The sequence below is a fragment of the Felis catus genome, chromosome X (assembly GCF_018350175.1).
Source record: "Felis catus isolate Fca126 chromosome X, F.catus_Fca126_mat1.0, whole genome shotgun sequence".
Classification (NCBI taxonomy): domain Eukaryota; kingdom Metazoa; phylum Chordata; class Mammalia; order Carnivora; family Felidae; genus Felis; species Felis catus.
The window spans coordinates 91,171,483-91,194,183 of record NC_058386.1 but is presented as its reverse complement, the minus strand read 5'-3'; the positions used below and the strand labels follow the sequence as shown (position 1 = coordinate 91,194,183).

The following is a 22,701-nucleotide window of genomic DNA, read 5'->3' as shown; positions in this document are numbered from 1 at the left end:
TCTGCGACTTGCTTCTTTTTCTTTAACGACACACGGTGGACCTCTTTCCCTCTGAAGGTATTTATCTTTACCATAATCTTTTTAATGGCAATATTGCATTATATCATACAAATGTGCCATATTTCTTTAACCGGTCCTCTATTAATGAACTCTTAAATTGTTCAAGGATATTTAGGTTTTTGATTTTTGATTTAGGTTTTTGAATTTTGCTTTTTTCTAAACACTACTGTGATGAATACCCGTGTGTGTGTATGTGTGTGCATGCATGTGTGTCTTCGAACACTTGTGTGATTATATCTGCAAGGGAAATTCTTAGTAATGAAGATTATGGAATCATAGAGTATGCGCATTATTTAATTTTTATTTCTATTGCCAAATTGCTCTCCTACCAACAGTGTGTGAGAATGCCTGTTTCTCACATCCTTGGAATCAGAGACTGCAAAAAAGTCAATGATTTGGGGAAATCTTTGTCAATCGGACACTTAAATATGCTACCTCATTATTGTTTTATGTTTGAATTTTTATTATAAGTGGGATTTCACATGCTCTCATATTGTAAGCAATGTGTTCTATTCTGTGAATCAGCTGTTCATTTTTGAACCCATTTTCCTACTAGTGTCTTCATCTTTTTCTTACTGATTTGTCTAAACTCTGCCTATTAAGGTCATTAGCACTTTATTCATCCTTTAAAATTAACACCGATGTATTAGAGAATAGTGGTTTACTCAGTTTTACAGCAAGTCTGAAGCAAAGAGCAAAGCTAATTGTATTCGAGATCTTTTAACTTTTTTGCATAAAAGTATACAATTGTTTAAGTGATGCTTAAAATGTCTTAATGTTTCTCTGGTATAAGAAAGCCTGAATGAAAGAGTATTTATGCTTAATCATTCCTTTATTTTTAAGTGTCCAGTTTAGTGCTTAAGTACCTTTGTTCAAAGGGAAGAAACTCTTTATGGCTCTTATAGCTAGGATTCACCAAGTTGGAGGCATAAAAGGGACCAGACAGGCTTATACCTCAAGCACAAAGGAAGTAGAAATGAAACAGAAACAGGAAGAAGGGTTGGTCTTTAGCAGAGGAATGAGTTCTTATACCCAAGCAATGACAAAAATCCATTTAATCCATTCTTTGCCCTGACTCATTGGCAGCATAATAGCTACTTCAGAAAAAAAGGGAAGTATCAAATTATACGGGAAAACATTTTCCCGAATTTCCTTAGTAGGGAGGAAACATATGAGAGAGGAAATGTAACATGACAAGCCTATACTATTTCTGGTCTAAACTCTTCAAATTGTCTACATTGATTAGACAAATAGGATAGTTTCCAAATTCTTTACTCGATGCCATGCTGACGCAATCATCTAGATTAAGAATGTTTTGGGGACACTGAGAGAGTACACAGTACCTGTGTCAAAATAAGATGGTCAGACAACCCTGACGGATAATGCCAGCAGAGATTCTTGATAATGTAGAAGCTTTTAGTGTCATCTTGCCCTGCAGTCAATAAAATGGCATTTAGCCCTAGAATAGAACAACCTTACCAAGTTCAAAGAGGAGAAGCCCTCACTAGACTGATGGTACCAACGACCTCCATTGTTACTCAGAATATTTTTTTTCCACTTTGATTTCAGAAGAGCTAGGAATTTGGGGAATTCTCAAAGGGGATAAACAAAAATTTCTTGTGATTGAAGTACGTAAACTGCAATTATAGACTCATAATATCTGGAAGGGGCTCAAAGAAAGAATAGAGGAAATCATGAGATTTCCACGACAAGAGCTTTTAAACCTTGAATCACTCCAGACCACCCTAGAAACTGACCATTTCTCATGGCCCCTACCTCCTCACCCTAGTCCAAGCAACCATTACCTCTTACTTGGATGATTATCACAGCTTCCTAACTGGTCTCCCTGCTTTCTCTCTCAGCCCCACACAATCTAGTCTTTTCCCAGTGGCAGTCACCTTTTGAAAATCTAAGTCAGACCATTTCATTCTGGTCAAACCCTCCAAAGCCCTTTCCAATGCCTCCAAGGCCCTGCATTATCTGACCCCTGCTCTTTTCTCTCATCTCCTACCACTCTCCCTCACTCGATCTGCTTCAGCGATAGTCGCCTCTTATAGGAATGGTCTAGCATTAGTGCCTTTGCCTGAAATGTTCCTTACCCAAGTAGCTACATGGCTGGCTCCCTTCTTTCCTTTAGATATTTGCTGCAATGCTACCTTATCAGGCAGACCTTCCTTGATCTCTCTACGTAAAAATAACACCTTCCCCATTGCTCCCTACCCCCTTTCCCTGCTTCAAGATTATTAGTAGCACTTATCACCAGCTAACAGATATGTTTGTTGCCTGTATCAGCCTCTCTAGAGAAGTGGCTTTTTGTAATTTGTTCATTTTTGAATCCCCAGGGCCTAGAATAGCTTTCGGAACATGTCATGTACTCCATAAATGTTTTTTATTGAGATATAATTGACATAAAACAGCACATTAGTTTCAGGTATACAACATAATGATTTTATGTTTGTATATGTTGCAAAACGATCATCAACAAAAATAAAGTCTAGTTAACATCCATCACCACACATAGTTCGCACTTTTTTCCTGTGATAAAAACTTCTAAGCTCTACTCTCTTAGCAACTTTTAAATATACAATCCAGTATTAAATTATAGTAATCCAATATGATTAACTATAATCACCATGCTGTGCATTATATCCCTAGGACTGATTTATTTTATAACTGGAAGTTTGTACCTTTTGGCCAACCTCATCCATTTCCCCTACCTCCTACCCTCTGCCTCTGGCAACCATCAATCTGTTCTCTGTGTTGATGAGTTTGGTGGGGTATTTTTTTAAGTTTCCACACATAAGTGAGATTATACAGTATTTGTCTTTCTCTGTCTGAGGTATTTCGCTTGGTATAATGCTTCAAGTCAATTCATATTGTCACAATAAGTGGTTTTAGGAATGAGTGAGATGAACAGAATGTCCGACCTAGAAAGATTGTCTAGTCCACCTCCTCCCCATTTTATAGATGGGGACAGTGAGACTCACAGAGGGAAGTGATTTATCCAGGCTCAACAGACTGACTTATATAGCAGAACCAAGATGCATAACTTCGACTTTCAATTGAGCGTTGTTTTCACTACATTAAAATTACTCTGTCTTTAGGGGCACTTGGGTGGCTCAGTCAGTTGAGTGTCTGACTCTTGATTTTGGCTCAGGTCATGATCCCAGGGTCGTGGGATCAAGCCCTGCATCAGGCTCTGTGCTGAGCATGAGTCTGCTTGGGATTATGTCTCTCTCCCACTGCCTGCTTCTCTGTCTCTCTCTCTCTCTCTCTCTCTCTCTCTCTCTCTCTTTCTCTCTCTCAAATAAAATTTAAAAAATCATTCTGTCTTTAAAGCCACCCAGAGTAAACTTTATGGCATTCTATAGTCACACATTCTGGAGTCTGTCTTCCTTGCATCTAACCTAAATCCTTCATCTTATAGGCTAAACAAATTTCAGCTCTTGGTGAAGAGGAAAGACATTCCAAAGATATACAAACCTTCTTGAAATCAAATATTTGTTATTTTAAGGAGCTGGTATTTGCTGTGAACAAAATTCAAGGCAAGGTTTCCAATCTCCATGGTGCCCCCAAAAGACTTATACCAATTCCATGAAGCAAACCTCTCTTGTTAGATGACAGGATCTACAGACCCAAGGAAATAAGGCCACAAAAATGTCGCAGTGACAATATCTTTGACTCCACATTAGTACATTTAGTGCAGGAGAGCATTAAAATATATTCTCTAAAACTTAAATATATTTGTGTCTAAAAACCAAGCCTAACAACCCCTAATACTGAATCTGAAATATTCATCCATTATATAGATGTAGTCATAATTCAGAGCTTTTACCAACCAAATAGCCTTCCCTTGGACTACTAAGGGGGTACACAGTGGTGAGCCCTGGCTTGTCTTTTGTGCAGTTATTTTTCTGCCTTCCCTCCTGAGAGCTTGATTTCTTTCTGCCAGTGTTAGAATCTCCATCATTTTAATCAGAGACTGCCATGGTTTCTAAATCAGCTGGTTCCCCTTTGTAAACCGGAAACAGAACAAGATGAACTCATATATTCTGCCGTCAGTGCTAAGCTTCTATGGGCAATAGCTTGTCTGATCAGAATGGAAACTGTTCTCTGGATCCTAGAACTGACTTCGGAGAAAATGCTATAGATATCATTTAGGGGAAGTAGTTCAAATAAGCTAGGCTGTCTTTACCTGAAAATCATTCTTTGGTGGTTCCCACTACTTTGGTTCATTTAAAGCACCGAGGAAGAATCCTGAATTCATAATTTCAACTAAATGATTCAACTGGTAGCATCAATTCCATCCTTCTTGGTCTTCAGGACTGGAGAACACAACCCAGTAGGCAGACAGAACAGTGTGGCCTAATAAAAATACCAAGTCGGCATTCTCAATCCTGAGCTCCTTCTTTGGGAACTGGGCTGAAATATTTCCTTGGGCCAGCATCCATAAATTGATCCGATGAGCAAGAAGCCACCTTGTACCAAGAGGGAATGAAATGTAAGATAGGAAAGGATTTTTTTTTTTTTTTTGAGCAAGGCAGACTGAACCACATGGCTTCATTCACAAAAATCAGTATCACAAAGCACTTCAGAGTTAATACTGGTGAGGGCGCCTGGGTGGCTCAGTTGGTTGAGCGTCCGACTTTGGCTCAGGTCATGACCTCATGGTTCGTGGATTCGAGCTTCACATGGGGGCTCTGTGCTGACAGCACATAGCCCGCTTGTGATTCTCTCTCTCTCCCTCTCTCTCTTTCCCTCCCTGACTTGTGCTTTCTTTCTCTCAAAGTAAATTTAAAAACTTACAAAACAAGAGTTAACATTGGTGAACTTCTTCCCAATGGTGGGTATAACATGGATGAAGCAACACTGCTACATCCATTGCTGATACAGCCCATTATCATCTCCTCCTCTCCTTACTTTTCCTTTTCCTCCTTTTTGGTTACTCTGGGAGTCTGGCTTCTCACTTTCTCAGCACAGGCCAGAGTACCATGGACTTCACCTCCACGCATGTGGTCAGCCACTTCTGGAGGTCCTGGCCTCCACCCCACACTGACCAAGGGTAGCCTCCTCCTCCAGAGGTATGCCTGCAAGAAGTACCACTTGATCTTCCAGAGTGATGCCCTCCAGTGGGGCTCCATAAGCCTTGATCTGGGCAACTGTCTCCTAGCCAGTCATCTTGAGGATGGTAGCTCTTCAGTATTGACAAAGAACTACAGGTCAGCTACTGAACCAACCACAGCCATAGCTGCCACTCCCTTGAAGATGAAGTCAGGAAATAGGAAGGAGTACATCCTCACCGCCTGCTGCATGTTGTGTCACTACTCAAGAAAACATTCTTAATAAAGGGTTCCATACTAGAATGGGCAGCCCATGGGTGCTGAGTCGTGTTTGATGGGGAGGAAGGAAATGTTGCCACCCAATTTCAAAACCATAATATATATCAGTAGTGAAGAGAAATGAAATGGCATATCACCCCAGGACATATGTGAGCAGAGGCAGAATGGCCGCTGGGCAGGAGTGTTAGCAAAAGGATTAAACATCTATTACGAGGCTGGGCTATGTCATCTCCAGCATGTCTTCCAACCCTGCAATTCTGCAATGTGTATACAGGCTGTGGCACATGATATGTTGAACAAAATCTTAGAGTGGAGTTCACATGACGATTCCATTCCTCAACTGTTTATGTAGCCTTAGGCAAATTACTTAACCTTTTTATACTTTAACCTCTTACCACTATAAAGCAAAGGGATAATACTAAATAATATCACAGGGATGCTGTGAGGAAATGAACAATATTTTGAAACTATTCTAAAACTACTTTATAAAGCCACATTAAATAGGTACTGTACCTGACATACAATTGGTATAGTACATAGGCAATAATACAAAGTCCCAATATATATATATGTAAACCATAGGGGAGTTCACTAATAATTCTACAGGCAGTGATGTCATTGATACATTTCTAGAATAAAACTTTTGAAGTTCTGGTGGAGATCTGTTTGGGTGGAGTGCACTTACTTAATCATAGAATCATCAGGATTAAATGAAACATAGTAGCAATCTAGACCATTTCTCTGTCACTGCAATCGATCCAAGGTGCAGTAACCTCTAGCCTCAGAAAGAGTTAAGCACCCCAATGTTAATTTGATGGAGCAGAACCTTTGGCAGGGTATGAAAGAAATACCAAGGCAATTCCGTGCAAGTGTCAATTGCCCCAGACTCTTCAAATGTATGTCGGGGGCCCCCAGGGAGTCTGAAATTTATGAATGAATGATATTTATGAGACCACAGATGAAGAAGGGTTTCCTGGGGGCTAAGCCTCCTCCTATCATACCTGATCACCTTTGCTGCTTTTATCTGACAATACACAAATCCCCCACATCTATGGAGCTGAGAGCTCCAATTACACACTGGGGAATAGAACAATCAAACATCTGGGAGCCTCAATCACTGCCTCTTGCAACATTTCAGCACTCTTTGGGATTCTTGTCCCCTATTAACTGAATATGAAGGAGAAATTTAAGCAGTAGTGAATTTAATCGACAGCCCCAGTGCCTTCTAAGTTCCTTTCATTAGCCCTGGCCTGCATTCCTGAAAAGGTGCCGCAGAATGAAAGACTTCATTGAAGCTCTAAGATATCTGGTTACATGGATCTTTCAGAGAGAGGGGAATGCTTTGCAAGAGACTGAAAGGTCATCCTTACATTTGAAATGTCTGTGCCTTTCCGCATTTCAGATTTCAGGCATGTTTGACTTCAGGGAAACAAGGACAAGGCAGTTGATGTCCTCCTAATTCAGTAGTGATCAGCACCAACTTAGCTGTCTCTAGAGAGACCACAACCTACACCTTTAGCCTAGGAGTGTACTGGGAGAAAGACAGACAAGAGACAGAAGAGACAGTAGCCATGCGGTAAAAGCCCAGAGTAGCTCTCCCTTCTCCCATCTCCAACCAGAGGCAGCCAAGCTCCTGCCCCTTTCCTTTAACATTTGGTCTGTTCTGACAAGAATAAAAGGCATTCTGCCTGAGAATGCACTATTGGAAATGCAGCTGCAAGCTCAAAGCAATAAAATTAAAAGTAATGTCAGAGAGAGGAAGAAATTATGGCGGGGGGTGACATTTTTCTTGAGTTTTTCCTCTCAAAATTCAACAAAGGGAAAATATATGAGTAAATGCAGTACATTACATGGATATTAGTAAACCTCCGCTTGTCAAAGACTGTTTGGAAAGAACTTGCTTGCGATTGATGGTGTCAGCATGATGGGCATAGGTTCAATCATACAATGATTTAAAGCTGCTTTTCCTATCAACCAAAAGTTACATCTTTTTTTAAACATGACCCGTTTCTTATTATGACCCCATAATTTAATCTTGGCCATCGCATACTGCGTAATCACCCATTCCTCGTGATGCATGCTGCCACAGCCACCCCAGACTTTTGAATCCTGTGTTTCTGCTAAAGAAAAAAAAAGAAATATTCTTGAAATGAGTTTTGCCGAGATGCCTGTCGTAGGTGGACCCAAGCTTCTTGCCATTATGCGGGCTCAAGCTTCTTTTCTCAAAGGCTTCCCAACCTTAGCCAAGTCCTGCTACAGAGGGAGGGGCTCCTTGTTGCATGGGTGTTTCTGAGAGAAGCCACTCGGAAATCCCAGGTGGGGAGTTCAAGAAACAGGGGCCTAAATACAAAATTCCCCAGGGTGCCTCCAGCAACACCAACCATAAAACATGTTTCCTGCCAGGAACGGCGTTGTAGGTTTGTCTCATGTTTGCCTGGCACATCCATAACTCATGGACTTTCCATTTGGATGATAACCAAAGACCCTGACGGTGCTGATGCCATGAGATGCGTGTGCTAAAGATAATAGAATAATAGTGTCGTGCCGTGGGAAGGTGATCTCCATAATGAGCTGCCTAGTTCCCTGCCACCGTAGCCCTTCAGTACCACCGCCCCTAAAGATACTTCATTCCCATGGGGGGACTCTTCTAGTACAGGCTCTGGGACTCATCCTGTTCCTATTCATGGAGACTCTTAGACCTGGGGTCCAACAGCTCTGCAGCTCATTGTCCGGTCAGCCAAGCTGCTGGTCCCCTCTGAATCTTGTATTTTGGTAGCTATACCGAAGCCCTTGCCTTACTGTCATGTAACCAAGACTATGCTTTTACGCTCTACTTTTCTAAACTTTAGGCAGTTTTGTGCCTCGGTGGATATTTGGCAAGGTCTAGAGATGTTTTTGGCTGTCGCACTTGGGGAGGAGTTGCTACTGGCATCAAAGGGGTAGAGGCCAGGAATGCAACTAAACATCCTACAATGAACAGGATAACCCCCACAACAACAACAACAACAACAACAAAAATCATCTGAGCCAAAATGTCAAGAGTGCCAAGATTGAGCTTTGTTGGACGAATTCCAGGAAGTGAGTCCCAGTACCCTCTTATATACATAGGATATACATATCCTAGGGGCGCCTGGGTGGCGCAGTCGGTTGGGCGTCCGACTTCAGCCAGGTCACGATCTCGCAGTCCGGGAGTTCGAGCCCCGCGTCAGGCTCTGGGCTGATGGCTCAGAGCCTGGAGCCTGTTTCCGATTCTGTGTCTCCCTCTCTCTCTGCCCCTCCCCCGTTCATGTTCTGTCTCTCTCTGTCCCAAAAATAAATAAACGTTGAAAAAAAAATTTATATACATATCCTATATATCTTATATCCTTCCCAGTACCCCCATTCATGTTTCCAAACCTGTACAATACCAGCCACCTGCCTCCTAGGCCTCTGTGTCGATCCACACCCTCCAGATACACTGTTCCGCCCACATATTAAGAAAACTCTCTTGTCCACAACTAGCAACCACTAGCATGTCTTGGCTGCTTCTGATGCCAGACAGCGGTCATTCTACCACCTTGAGTCCATATCGCGCGCTTGTTAGCAACCCAAGCTCTGGATCGAAACCACTTGGGTTAAGGTCCTGGCTCCTCCATTTGATAGCTGTATAGCCTTAGACAAGTCGCTTCACCTTTCTGAGCCTCAGTTTTCTTCTCGATAAAATACAAATAATGGCAGTGCTTACCTCATAAGCGAGATAATACACGTCAAGGGCTTAGCAAAGTTTCTAGCACGTTTTTAAGAATTTAAGTATTTTTAAGAATCGGGTGATTATCAACCTCCTAGAGCAGTGCTGTCCAATAGAACTTTCTACCATGATAGAAATGGTTGTTTGTTTGTTTTTGTATCTACTCTGTACAAAAGGGTGGCCAACGTATGGCTATCGAGTACTTGAAATGTAGATAACGTGACTGAGGAACTAAATTTTTAAAATATTACTTGAAAAATAAAATATTATTTAATTTTAATTAATTTAAGTAGCCAAACGTGGCTAGTGTTCATCATAATGCACAACACGCCTCTAGAGTTTTTCAAACTTAATATTCTCCTGAAAATAAAATTCTAGTAACCTCTCCTGGGGAAAGGAGTGGCATTCTCACTCCCTGTCCTTCCAGGCATTGAGGATTCTTGCCCCCGTGAGCTAGTGTACCGATGGGAGTGTGTTGCAATCCTCAGGTGGATTGGGATAAAAGAGCCTAAGACTGGTGTGGTGAATTCTAGCTATTTCTGCCTCCCCCTGTTCCAGTCAGCCCACTGCCAAAGAAGCCTCGTAGCCTAGAGCAGTGATTCTTAACCAGGGTGATTTTGCCTCCCAGAGGACACTTGGCAATGCCCAGAGATATTTCTGGTTGTAAAATCTAGGGGAAGGGAGAGCTGATACTGGCGTCTAAGGGGTAGAGACCAGGGATGCTGCTAAATATCCTACAATGCACAGGACAGCCCCCGCAACAAAGAATTGTCTGGCCCCAAATGTTGAGAAACTCTGCTCTGGGGGCATTCTGAAACAATCTCAGACAGGGAAGCATCTATTCTGCTCTCAAGGGTCTTCTGCAATGTTTACACTAACTCTACTGCCTTCGAATTACCTGGAAGGAAATTGTTCCTTTCCATGGTAGGGACAGAATTTCAAAAACAATTTTTTTAATTTTAATTTTTTTAATGTTTATTTATATTTGAGAGAGAGAGAGAGAGCCTGTGTGCAAGCGGGGGAGGGGCAGAGAGAGAGGGAGGCACAGAATCCATAGCAGGCTCCAGGCTCTGAGCTGTCAGCACAGAGCCCGACACGGGGCTCGAACTCGCAAACCGTGAGAGCATGACCTGAGCCGAAGTCAGACGCTTAACCGAGACACCCAGGCGCCCCCATGCAGTAAGTCTTAAGCGTCCGACTTCGGCTCAGGTCATGCTCTCACGGTTTGTGAGTTCGAGCCCAGCGTCGGGCTCTGTGCTGACAGCTCAGAGCCTGGAGCCTGCTTTGGATTTTGTGCCTCCCTCTCTCTCTGCCCCTCCCCCACTTGTGCGCGCTCTCTCTCTCTCTCTCTCTCTCTCAAAAATAAATAAATGTAAAACAAATTTTAAAACAACAATTTTTCCATCTGAATTGCAAAGAATAGAAATCTCTAAGTGATTGAGGCTATGGAGAAGGAAAACTGGGAACTAGGTCCAGTTCACTAATTAATAGGATATTGGAAGGAAGAGAGACTTTGAACCTGCCAAAGTTTTCAGATGAATGACAGATTGCGATTTCAACAGTATGTAATAAAATGACTGACCATATTAACCCAAAAGACGATACAGTATAGAAGGGTAAAGACATTCTCAAAAGGCCTTGGATTGAGCTATGTTTACAGCTTCTAAAATCATAAGGGACTATTTAGAGGAGATCAGGGCCACGCTTCTTTGAAATTGAGAGCATGGAAGGAATTCATGCTCTCCTCCAACACCTCTTGTGCCTCCAAGACCGAAATCTTGGCTATAAGGCCCATGGGCCTGAGACAGTCATTGGACTAGATCTTATATGTCCGGACTTCTGAATTTCTCCATGCTGCAGTTTACATACATTTTCTCATATGATGTCTTCAGGGAAAAGTTGAAAACTTCTATGTTCATTCTAGAAAACGAAACTAGATAATTCAGATTTTAAACCCATTTTTCTTCTGCTAACTCTGAATTTGGGGAAACTCTAAACTATACTATATAATGGCGGCCCCTCACTCTTCACTGCACTTTGTCTAACTATACAGCAAAATGCAAAATTCAACCCTGCAGATGTTTTACCACTAGACAAAAGGGAATTGATGACCTTATAATGTTTGCTTTGCTGAAAAGATCGAAGACAGTCATGTAAAGGAAAACCTCCCCACCTCCTCAGGGACTATGCCGGCATTTAAAGTAGCTGTTGTGGGGTACCTGGGTGGCTCAGGCAGTTAAGCATCCCGCTCTTGGTTTTGGCTCAGGTCATGATCTCACAGTTTGGGTTCGAGCCCCATGTTGGGCTCCGCGTTGACAGTGCAGCGCCTGCTTAGGATTCTTTCTTCCTCTCTCTCTGCCCTTCCTCTGCTCCTTCTCTCTCTCTCTCTCTCTCCCTCTCTCTCTCAAAATAAATAAATAAATAAACTTAAAATAAAGTAGCTGTTGAGCAGTAGTATTCTACCCCTGGAGGCTAGGGCTAGCTACCTGGCTTGCCTCAGGTGTGGATAACTAAGAGAAGCAGGAAAGTGGGGTCAATAATTGCTTCATGAATGTGACAACATCTCTCTCAAGCCTTGTCCTTCAATTATATAACCCTTCAGTCCAATGCCTGAGCAGGAACTGAGCAACCTTAAAATAAAACATCATTGGGGCCCCTGAGTGACTCGGTCGGCTGAGCATCTGACTTCAGCTCGGGTCACGATCTCACGGTTTGTGGGTTAGAACCCCACGTCGGGCTCTGTGCTGACAACTCAGAGCCTGGAGCCTGCTTCAGATTCTGTGTCTCCCTCTCTCTCTGCCCCTCCCCCGCTTGCACTCTCTCAAAAATAAATAAACGTTAAAAAAACTAAAACAAATTACATTCAAAAAAATGAACCAAGAACAATGGCGTTCCTAAAGAGATATTTGCATCAAGCTCCAACATAGGGCTCTCTGAAAAGCTAACTACACTCACATTGGCAGATCCAGGCTCCATTTCTCTGTGCCATCATAGAGACACAATGACCACCCTTCACTTCTGACATGTTTTCCATCTCCATAATAACGGACATCTTCTGATTTACTTATTTTTGACTCGCTGCATCATTTTCACTATTTTCCTGAGAAATGTCATATCTCAACGGTACATAGAATGCCTTCACAGAGGGCTGGCTTCTCAAAAGCCACCCACAGTGTATGCACTTAGCATCTTGGCTTCTTTTACCTCCTCCTTCATTTGCAATATCTATCCAAAGGTGCACCGTTTGGAGTCAATGGCTCCCATCATTCATTACAGCTCAAATTTTGCAAAGAAAAGTGTATGGAATGATTCATTTACACTTTGCGACAATCTAGATTTGAGAAAAACCTTCCTAGGTTTCCTCTAACTAGAAAACTAAAATCACAAACACTCACAACCTATGGAATTAGCTATATATATTTTCTCACAGACTTAGCTCTTATCTTTTCGAAAAATTAAGAGCCCCCATCTGATGAGAAATCAAGAATGATTTTGTAGGCTTCCAAACATTGAGCGGTGCCACATAATGTTTATCTATCTGGGTTTAGAGTAGAATACTAGTCGATTAAGTTAATTAATGCCCAATAAAACCTATAACATATACTTACGATATATCTGAATATTCAGCGTTAGGACTGTAGATTTGTTTATTGATGTAATAAAATCAAACAGTTGGCATTTTGCTTGTTGGGGGTGAAGTGGTATATTGGTTAATGGTACAGACTTCGGAGCCAAACTGCCTGGGTTCAAGTTCTGGCCACTCTACTTCCTAGCTTTATGACCTTGGACGAGGCACTTATCTTCTCTAAGACTGAGTTTCCTCAGGTGTGAATGGGGATAATTACTATGCGTATAGCATAGAAACATGGTGAGGACCAAATGAGATATTCCAGCATGGTGCCTGGTATATGGGAAGTGTTTGATAACCGGTAACCATTAGTATCATATTTACCCCTGCTAATCGGGCTAATGCTGGCCATGGTTATATATATTATTGATTTTTACATATTAATATTAACTTTTTAAAAATACCACCTGAGGTCTGTAACATTGTCCCCAAATAAGGTTGTTGTTTTTTTCATTTTAGCCTTCCAATCTAGATTATATATAGTTTAGCCTTGAAATCAGCTGAGACGATCCAGCAAATCTTAATTCTTACAGTTCTGCTTTTATCAGCCTCTGGGAAACAGATTATTTCCCATCTGATGCCAATGGCTGCTGCAAAGTAGCTGGCATATCACCACTACTAGCTAACTGACCTCACAGGTAAGGCAGAGTCATGTTGGGGGCAGGGAAGAGGGGATCCAGCAGGTGGAAAAAGAAGTATTGCAGTTTCACCAAATCCAGGCATAAGATGGGAGGTTCATTTCCAACATGATGCTATCAGGCCAGCTGCATGAGGAAGTGCCAATTATGGAGAGGTTTGGCCTATGACCAGACAGCATTGTGGGTATGAATGAGGTGGCTCCTGATAAGGGGTCTGCCCATTAATTACAAATGAGGGGTTTAATTTCAGAAGCTTGTGATAAACTCCAGCAAAGGCACCTGCCTAAGGCTGGTAACAATAGGGTTCAGAAAAATTCCAATTAGCAGATTGTGTCCAGTGATGAGGTTAATGGAAATGAATGTATCATTTGGGCCCCTTGAGTATAATAACCTTGTAAAAGCTCTGGCCAGTCCTGAGAGTGGGCTAGGTGCAGCATTTTCTATCCCTCTGTATCCTCTGGCAATGGAATTTAGGTGAAAATAAGAAAGAAGCTGACTTTAGCTCACTGTACTGCATTTTATGCGATGAGGGCTGAGCCTAGCACAGCTCTGTTCTGAGCTCATTAATCCAAAAGGATCCTCGAATACAATGCTAGCTTTTCGACAGGGAGACCTCGGGCAGATCCAGGAGCAAACTCATTAGGGCCTGAATGCAAAGCCCCAGGGAAAGGCAGGCAAGGTAGCTTCTTTAGGGGCCATGGCCTGAGCCCACATCATTGCAAATTTTAAAACTCAAGTCGGTTCATGCACCAGGTTTCTTTAGAAATACAGTTGTAGGTAATATGAACAAAATCTAATTTCTTCGTGTGTTGATTTCCTTCCCCTCCTTCCCTTTTCCTTTTAAAAATAATACTTTTTAATGGGAAGCCCAAGATCCATCAGTATAATTTTGGAGTTGAAAGAGAAGGCAAAACTTGATAAGGAAAGAATAAAATTGAATTTGCTACCTGACCTCAATCTGAACACAAAATGGCTGTTAAAGGATTACTTAAAAAAAAAAAAAAGTTAAATCATGATCCTTATACAAATTTAAACACGTGTCAAAGATTTTATTTAATTCATTAATTAGTGAGGGATCCAGGAGGCCAGGGATCTGCATTCTCTGGCCTGCAAGCCAAATTCAGCCTGTCACCTGTCTTTGTAAAGAAAATGTTATGGAGTACAGCCACACCCATTCATTTCACATCGCCTATGGCTGTTTTCCTGCTCCAAAGGCAGAGTTGCATGGCCCATAAAGTCTAACCTATTTACCAGCTGGCCTTTTACGGAAAATGTTTGCTGACCCCTGATATAGGCTATCAGAAATGCTGAAAAAAACTACAAATAGATGCAGAGAAATTTACAAATAGATGCTGCATAAGGCACTGATCAATTCCATTTCATTAAATATTTGTATTACAATTTACAGACTTGTATAGCTCAAAGACGAAGCATGGATAATCCAGAAAATACACTAGATCTGGACTATTAGGCCAGTTACATGAACAGAAACTCAGATTATGATCCAGGTAGAAATCTTGTTGAACAATGGAGGGCACACGTGGGGAAGAGGCTGGGATTTAGAAACTAACAGAACAAAGAGCATCCTAATGCAGGGCCCCAGTGATTGCAATTTGGAATGGAGGAGACAGAGACTGGCCATTTGAGCACATCCCACCTCAAGCTTCACTTGCTCTGGAAACGGGCTGGGCCCAGTCCTTGGAGTAGATCAGCAGACAGAGCTGTGCAGGAGCTGGGGCAAGCTGAGGCTGATCCTACTTATTCCCTTGGTTTCAACTACTTTTTTTTTTCATTTTATTTGTATTTGGTAGACAGAGAGAGACAGAGCACAAGTCGGGGAGGGGCAGAGAGAGAAGGAGACACAGAATCTGAAGCAGGCTCCGGGCTCCGGGCTGTCAGCACAGAGCCCGACACAGGGCTCGAACTCACAAACCGCGAGATCATGACCCGGGCGAAGTCGGACGGTCAACCGACTGAGCCACTCAGGTGCCCCAATGACATCTTTTAACTAGTCTCATCTCTCTGATACTCATCCAGTGATATGCTGGAGCTGGCTTACACAGGCTGGTAAGAGCTGGTTGTACGCATCTCATACCAACTCTGTGCTCTCTGGTTGTATTGGTAGCGTGAAATTGGCTGCAATGGGAGTACTCACACCACAGAAACAGGCAAACACTACAAATCAAGATTTTTTCATGGAAAGCTGCTTATTAAACATTTACCAGCACATTTAATACTGCGCATTCCCCCTACTTGCATTACTGCTCATTCCCCATACTTGGGCCATACTGACCTTTGTAAGACACTTGTTCAACTATGCCACTCTCCTTGATTAAAACTCTTCAGTAGCTCCCCATCGCTAACAGACATTAAGTTCCTTAACATAACATATGAGGCCTTTCATCATCTGGCCCCTGACTAAATGTCCAGCTTCCTCTCCTACCCCTCCATCTCACAATTTCTATGTTAGCTCGAAGGTCACAAACTGATTCACTCCAGCCTAGATCGCCATATGTATTTTGTTTGGACTGCACACTATCTGTAGCTTTTTTGAGCCAACATTTACAACTTTAAGAAATTCTACCCTGAAGGGGATTGAGAGGTATAGACTTCCAGTTAGAAAATAAGTCATAGTGGGTGGCTCAGTCGGTTAAGCATCCAACTTCGGCTCAAGTCATGATCTCGCCGTTTGTGAGTTCGAGCCCTATGTCGCGCTCTGTGCTGACAGCTCAGAGCCTGGAGCCTGCTTCGAATTCTGTGTCTCCCCCTCTCTCTGCCCCTCCCCTGCTCATGCTCTGTCTCTATCTCTCAATAATGAATAAACATTTAAAAAAATTTTTTTTAAAAGAATGTATAAAAAAAAGAAAAGAAAGCATAGGAATGTAATGTATAGCATCAGGAATATAGTCAATAATATTGTAAGTTTTTTAAAATGTTTATTTATGTTAAGAGAGAGCCCTGCGCAGGAGGGGCAGAGAGAGAGGGGCGGGGAGACAAAGAATCCCAAGCAGGCTCTGCACTGTGAGCACAGAGTTCAACGCAGGGCTCAATATCATGAAACATGAGATCATGACCTGGACCAAAATCAAGAGCTGGACACTTCACCGACTGAGCCACACCCAGGTGCCCCCGTAATAACTTTCATTGGTGACAGATGGTAACTAGACTTATTGTGGGGGTCATTTTTTAACACTTCAAAATATCAAATCACTATGATGTACACCAGAAACTAATAGGATTTGTATGCCAATTATACTTCAATTTTTGAAAAAAAGAAGTGAGCCAACAACAAAATAAGAAATTCTACTACAAAATCCATACGTCTGACTTCTCTTGAGAACCCACAACATCGGGCCTTTATGCGTGCTTATAACAACAATTTTATGACAACAAGGAATGGAGCAGCAGATACTCCCTTTGAGAGGATATGTGTTCTACAGTTCACTAGTTTCTATCATTCATTCATCCAAATTATGCATATGGACCCACACATAGCCATCATTTCTATTACCTATTACCTGTTTGGCCCCTGTTGTAGACCATATCACAAAGTCTTGAGTATTATCAGAAATCTCTGACCTTCATTATTGAATCTCTCCTTCCTTACCATGGCTATCCTGATGCTTAGCCCATAGTCCCTACAGCTGGGGAAGGGAAAAGCAGCAGGATGAGAAAAGAAGAAGCAGAGAGGCAAAGAGTAGTATAGATCTGTGGTCTTTGGGTCAGAGTCTCCACTTTGAAACAATAGAATTGTGAAAATGGCAGGTACAGACTGTCCTATGATGGGGGGAACTCAAATATTCCCTATAAAGCCCATTTGCTATCCCTCCTTAGTCTTGGAATGTCTACCTTCTCAGCTGGACATCAGAAGGAAAGACCCAAGGAAATTGGCTCACATTGACTCAGATTATGGGAGCTAGGTCTGTAAATGAGTCAATTTCTTAAGCTGAGACTAGAAAAAAAATTTTGTTGGCTGGTGCCTGTTGTGGTGTCTCCCACTGTGCTGTAGATGCTATAGGGAAAACAAAAGCAGTCTAAGACAGCTCTGTGTTAGACTCACACAACCTCATCGATGAGGCAAGAAATGCGTATGTGAAATAATTAGAGAACAACATAAGACAGCATCAGAAAAGTGAGATCTTTGATGTAACCTAGTGTTCACAACATCTGGGTGGTCACTAAGGGGTAGGATCAAGTTAAGAGGAGGAGTTATTGAAGAAGCCAGGGCTCACAGTGGCCCTTCACTTGCAGAGAAATGAGGAGAGGCCATTACACACAGAGGATCCCACAAGGACATACAGACAGAGAGCAATGAATGAGATGAGTGTGGCCACCTGTGAATAATATTGACGGGAGAGTAGGAAGACACGGTTGGTCACCGTAGACCAGTTTTCCTTTAAAATTATTTTCTCTCTTGTGTCATTTACTCAGAAAGCCAAAGAGAGAATCAGAGGCTCCTTGCGGAGCACCACGTCAAAGACAATGGAATCAGATGGCTCCAGAAAGCATTTCACATTCTAAGCATAGACAACAACCTTTCAGTTCCATGACACAAGTGGGGCTAAGCAATATTCACATGTACCATCGTCTGTCTTGGACAGGCCTGTCAGCATTGGAATAGAGGGAAAGAAAGAAAAAGGGTAAGAAAAGGAGAAAGAGCAAGGAAGTGAGGAGAGAGAGAGGACAGGAAGAGCAGCATGGTAGGGAGGACACATTCCTCCAACACGACCCAGGGAATCCTGTGCTATAGGCTATCTTCCCTCCACTCACCACATATCCTGCCTCTAGATCATAGCAGAGACTGAGAAATGCTTCTGCCCAGTAGGAAGGAGCAGATTTCCAGAACTGAGTTGCTTTCTTCCTGGGCAGAACATTACTCATCTACCATCTCCCCCAACTCGAGGCTTTGTGTTGGTTGTTGTGTTTATGTTTGTTCCTGGGCCCACTCAGAACTACTTCTTCCTTAGCCAGGAGGCTTATGTTAATTTCTGAGATGATTCTTTCCTGTGTCCAATTTACTTTATGAGCCAGTTGCTCACTTCCTGCTGTCTTGTTTGTAGCTGCTTCCTCTAAATGTTTAACAATGCTTTCTCACTGCTCTATCCAAGTAATTGATGATCAATGTGCAGCCAGTTCTCAACTATTTAGAGACCGATGCAACCACTCCATGAAAGAACTAGATTTCTTGCACACTCTTCCCCTCCTTCTCCTCTACCTCTCTCGCACTTCCTGTTTTCTGGTCGCTTTCCTGTTTGTGAATCTTTCATCCAAAGCGAGAAGGATGCGAAGATGATGAAAAACTGCTACACATCGTTTTGTCAGTTCATCAGCAACTGCAATTTTCTAAAAAACATTTTTAAGAATAAAAAGAAACTTCTGAGGGGTGCCTGGGTGGCTGGGTCAGTTAAACATCGGCTCTTGGTCTCAGCTCAGGTCATGACCTCACGGTTTATGAGATCGAGCCTTGCACCAGGCTCTGTGTGGACAGTGTGGAGCCTGCTTGGGATTCTCTCTCTCCTTCTCTCTCTCTCTGCCCCTTCCCTGCTTGATTGCTCTCTCTTTCTCTCTCTCTCAAAATAAACATTTTTTTTTTAAAAAGAAACTTTTGAGTAAAACAATATTTGTCTATTCCATGAGAATCTCAATCATCCATGTTTTGTTCTCCCCAATCCAAATGAGTATTTGGAACTATTCTTTTCTAAGTGTATGAAGATCAGTATTTCACAGTTTCCTGGAATCCTACCCATGCTTTGAATGCTCAGCTCCACCCCTCCATGAAGCCTCCTCTGACTGTTTCAGTCCTCCTCATTCCTTAGCTCTAGATCCTACCACACTGAGACTCTTCTGTGGGTATAGAGCTGTCTCCATTTCCCTATTACACTGAGAACAGACTGGGTCCCAAAACACACATTTTATTTTTTTTCTTTCTTTTAAAGATTTTTTATTTAAATTCAAGTTAGTTAATGTACAGTGTATTATTGGTTTCAGGAGTAGAACCCAGTGAATCATCGCTTACATATAACACCCAGTGCTCATCCCCAAAAATGCCCTCCTTAATACCCATCACCCATTTAGCCCATCCCCCACCCACCTCCTTCCATCAACCCTCAGTTTGTTCTCTTATTCAAGAGTTTCTTATGGTTTGCCTCCCTCTCTGTTTTTCTTATTTTTCCTTCCCTTCTCATATGTTCATCTGTTGTGTTCCTTAAATTCCATGAGTGAAGTATGATATTTGTCTCTCTCTGATTTATTTTGCTTAGCACAATACACTCTAGTTCCATCCATGTCATTGCAAATGGCAAGATTTCATTCTTTTTTACTGCCGAGTAGTATTCCAGTGTGTGTGTGTGTGTGTGTGTGTGTGTGTGTGTGTGTGTGTGTATCACATCTTTATCCATTTATCAGTTGATGGAAATTTGGGCTCTTTCCATAATTTGGCTCTTTTTTTTTTTACTATTTATTTAATAATTTGTTGTCAAGTTAGGTAATATACAGTGTATATTGGCTTCAGGAGTAGATTCCTGTGATTCATCACTTACATACAACACCCAGTGCTCATCCCAACAAGTGCCCTCCTCAATGTCCATCATGCATTTTCCCTGCCCACCCAACCCCTCACGCCCCTCAACCCTCAGTTTGTTCTCTGTACTTAAGAGTCTCTTATAGTTTGCCTCCCTCTGTGTTTGTAACTCAGTTTTCCTTCCCTTCCCCTTTGGTCTTCTGTTACATTTCTCAAATTTCACATATGACCAAAACACACATTTTAAAGCCAAAATATTTTTTTTATTCATTGAGCAATGATCATTGATCATTGCACTTTCTGCAAACTCACCTCAAAATGCTCGTGAATACCCAAAGAACCCTATGCCTTCCACCAATAACTGCTATTTACAGCAAGCATTGCATCATGGACATAACAGTGTTATCAAAGGTCCCTTTAGCTATTGGTAACCCCTCACCCAAGCCAAGAGGTCTTCATTTACAGAGTACTTCTTTCTGACAATAAGAGATTCTCTCTACCTTGCTGAGACCTACAGGAAGTTGGAAGAACTCTATCTGGCCTTGGTCTTTGGTCTCCGGAAGTCCTATATACATACAAAGTCAATGTAACCACTTGAGATTATCTTTTCTTTAGCCTCCAGGGCTTGATTTAGTGGCATGGTCTTTACGATTCATTTGGAACTGAACACATGCTACTGTGTACTCCTACTTACCAATTTTATATAAGTCTGACCCACTCAACTAAACTCCAGAAGGTTAGGAAAAAATTTCCCTCTCTTTTCTATATCCCCCATTGTGCCTCAGATGGAATTGGGCATATTGTGGTTGCATAAATGTAAGAACCAAGCTTTAGAGTCCTATTGCTTGGGTTTGGATCTTGGCTCAGTTACTAAAAGCTATGTAAGCTTGGGTATGTTATTTAACTTCTGTGTGCCTCAGCTTCTTCATTTGGGGAGAATATTTGCCTCACAAGGTTGTGGGGATTAAATGCGTAAATACATGTAAAGTGCTGTATGCCTGGCATATAGTTAGTATTCCACAAATAGCTATGATGATGAAGGTCATTGGCAAAAGAAGAGTGACTCCAATTCCTGAATCACTAACATTTAATGCCCTGTGCTCCCTCTCTCTCCTAGCCTTAATCCTGGCCTTTATGCCTTTATTTTATTGCACCTAGGTTCCCACTCTGATGATGGATACCCAGTTCTCTGAGTTCACACCGGACATCACTCCCATCATGCTGGCCGCCCATACCAACAACTATGAAATCATCAAATTGCTTGTTCAAAAACGGGTCACTATCCCACGGCCCCACCAGATCCGCTGCAACTGTGTCGAGTGTGTGTCCAGTTCAGAGGTAGACAGTCTGCGCCACTCCCGCTCCCGTCTGAACATCTATAAAGCGCTAGCAAGCCCCTCACTCATTGCCTTATCAAGTGAGGACCCCATCCTAACTGCCTTCCGTCTGGGCTGGGAGCTCAAAGAGCTCAGCAAGGTGGAGAATGAGTTCAAGGCCGAGTATGAGGAACTCTCCCAGCAGTGCAAGCTCTTTGCCAAAGACCTGCTGGACCAAGCTCGGAGCTCCCGGGAACTGGAGATCATCCTCAACCATCGAGATGACCACAGTGAAGAACTTGACCCTCAGAAGTACCATGACCTGGCCAAGCTGAAGGTGGCAATCAAATACCACCAGAAAGAGGTAAGCTGAGCTCTTCTCTGCTTTAAGGAAACCTTACACCCTCCAGAGTCCAGCACAGCAGAGTGAGAGTTGGCATTTTTCTACTACTTACCCCTCCACAAACAAATGGTTCAACAGGCCTCAAAAACAAAACAAAACAAAACAAAAACAGGTTCATTTATCCAAGGTACACACAGCCTCTGCATATGTTCTTTATGGACAGATAAGTAGGGGAAAAGACTGACCATCTGATTTGTTGATGAAATAGTACTCATTCTTTCACAAAATGCTTACTAAGCACTGTTCTAGGTGTTTGGGATACAGAAAATGGGCACTGACCCTACCTTCATGAAACTTGCAAGCTAGTTGTGGACATTAAGTAAATGATCACATCAGTGAATATATAATTACATGCAACGTAAGTGATCTGAAGGAGAACTTCTATGAGAACACATAACAAATGACTCCACCCTTCATCCTGGGGCCATGGTGGTCAATAATCATGGAGGGCTCATGGTCTGGATACTTTTTGAAATGAATTATTTTCGTTAATAGCATCTTTGATTAAAGGCATCTGAAACACTAGAGTTGTGTTTCATAACTGCAGCTCCCTAGTCCACTTTACATGAATACTTATGTCAAACTAAAAAATACTTCTTGAAACGTTTTCAATATTTTACTAAGGTCTTTAGGATGAAATTGTGACAAGGGGTAGAGAGTTCAGTTGTTTTCCTTATCTTGCTAAAATGCATTAACATCCTTCAGAGGTACAATGGAGATCACCTTCAAAGATTCTTTATGACCCTGAAGACATTTGAGACTGATAGGTAGCTGTGTTTGTCAATACAAATAACTGTCAAAGAACTAAAGGAACTAAGGGTTATTTTTTTCTTCTTTTTTATGTTTCTTTTTTTTTTTTTTTTTTTTTTTTTTTTTGGTTGGTTGGTTGATTGGCTTCTGAGCTAAGGGTTATATAGGCAGAAGAAAAACAAGTTTTAAATATGGACTGGGGAAATAGGGTCTTTGAAAAGATAAGTATACCCAAGAGGAAGAGGAAATGGCTAAATACCTCTAATCTATTAAGATAAGGCTATTGATATAAGAACACAATAGTCAACTTTGATTTAAAA

General features: G+C 42.0%; 1 protein-coding gene across 1 annotated transcript in view; it reads left to right on the top strand.

Moving 5' to 3' along the window:
- TRPC5 (transient receptor potential cation channel subfamily C member 5) overlaps nucleotides 1-22,701 on the top strand; it is a 266,623-nt gene that overhangs the window by 143,623 nt on the left and 100,299 nt on the right. Inside the window, exon 4 of the mRNA XM_004000806.5 lies at nucleotides 21,071-21,592. Within this exon, the coding sequence (XP_004000855.1) occupies nucleotides 21,071-21,592 (522 nt within the window). The remainder of the gene's footprint in view (nucleotides 1-21,070; nucleotides 21,593-22,701) is intronic.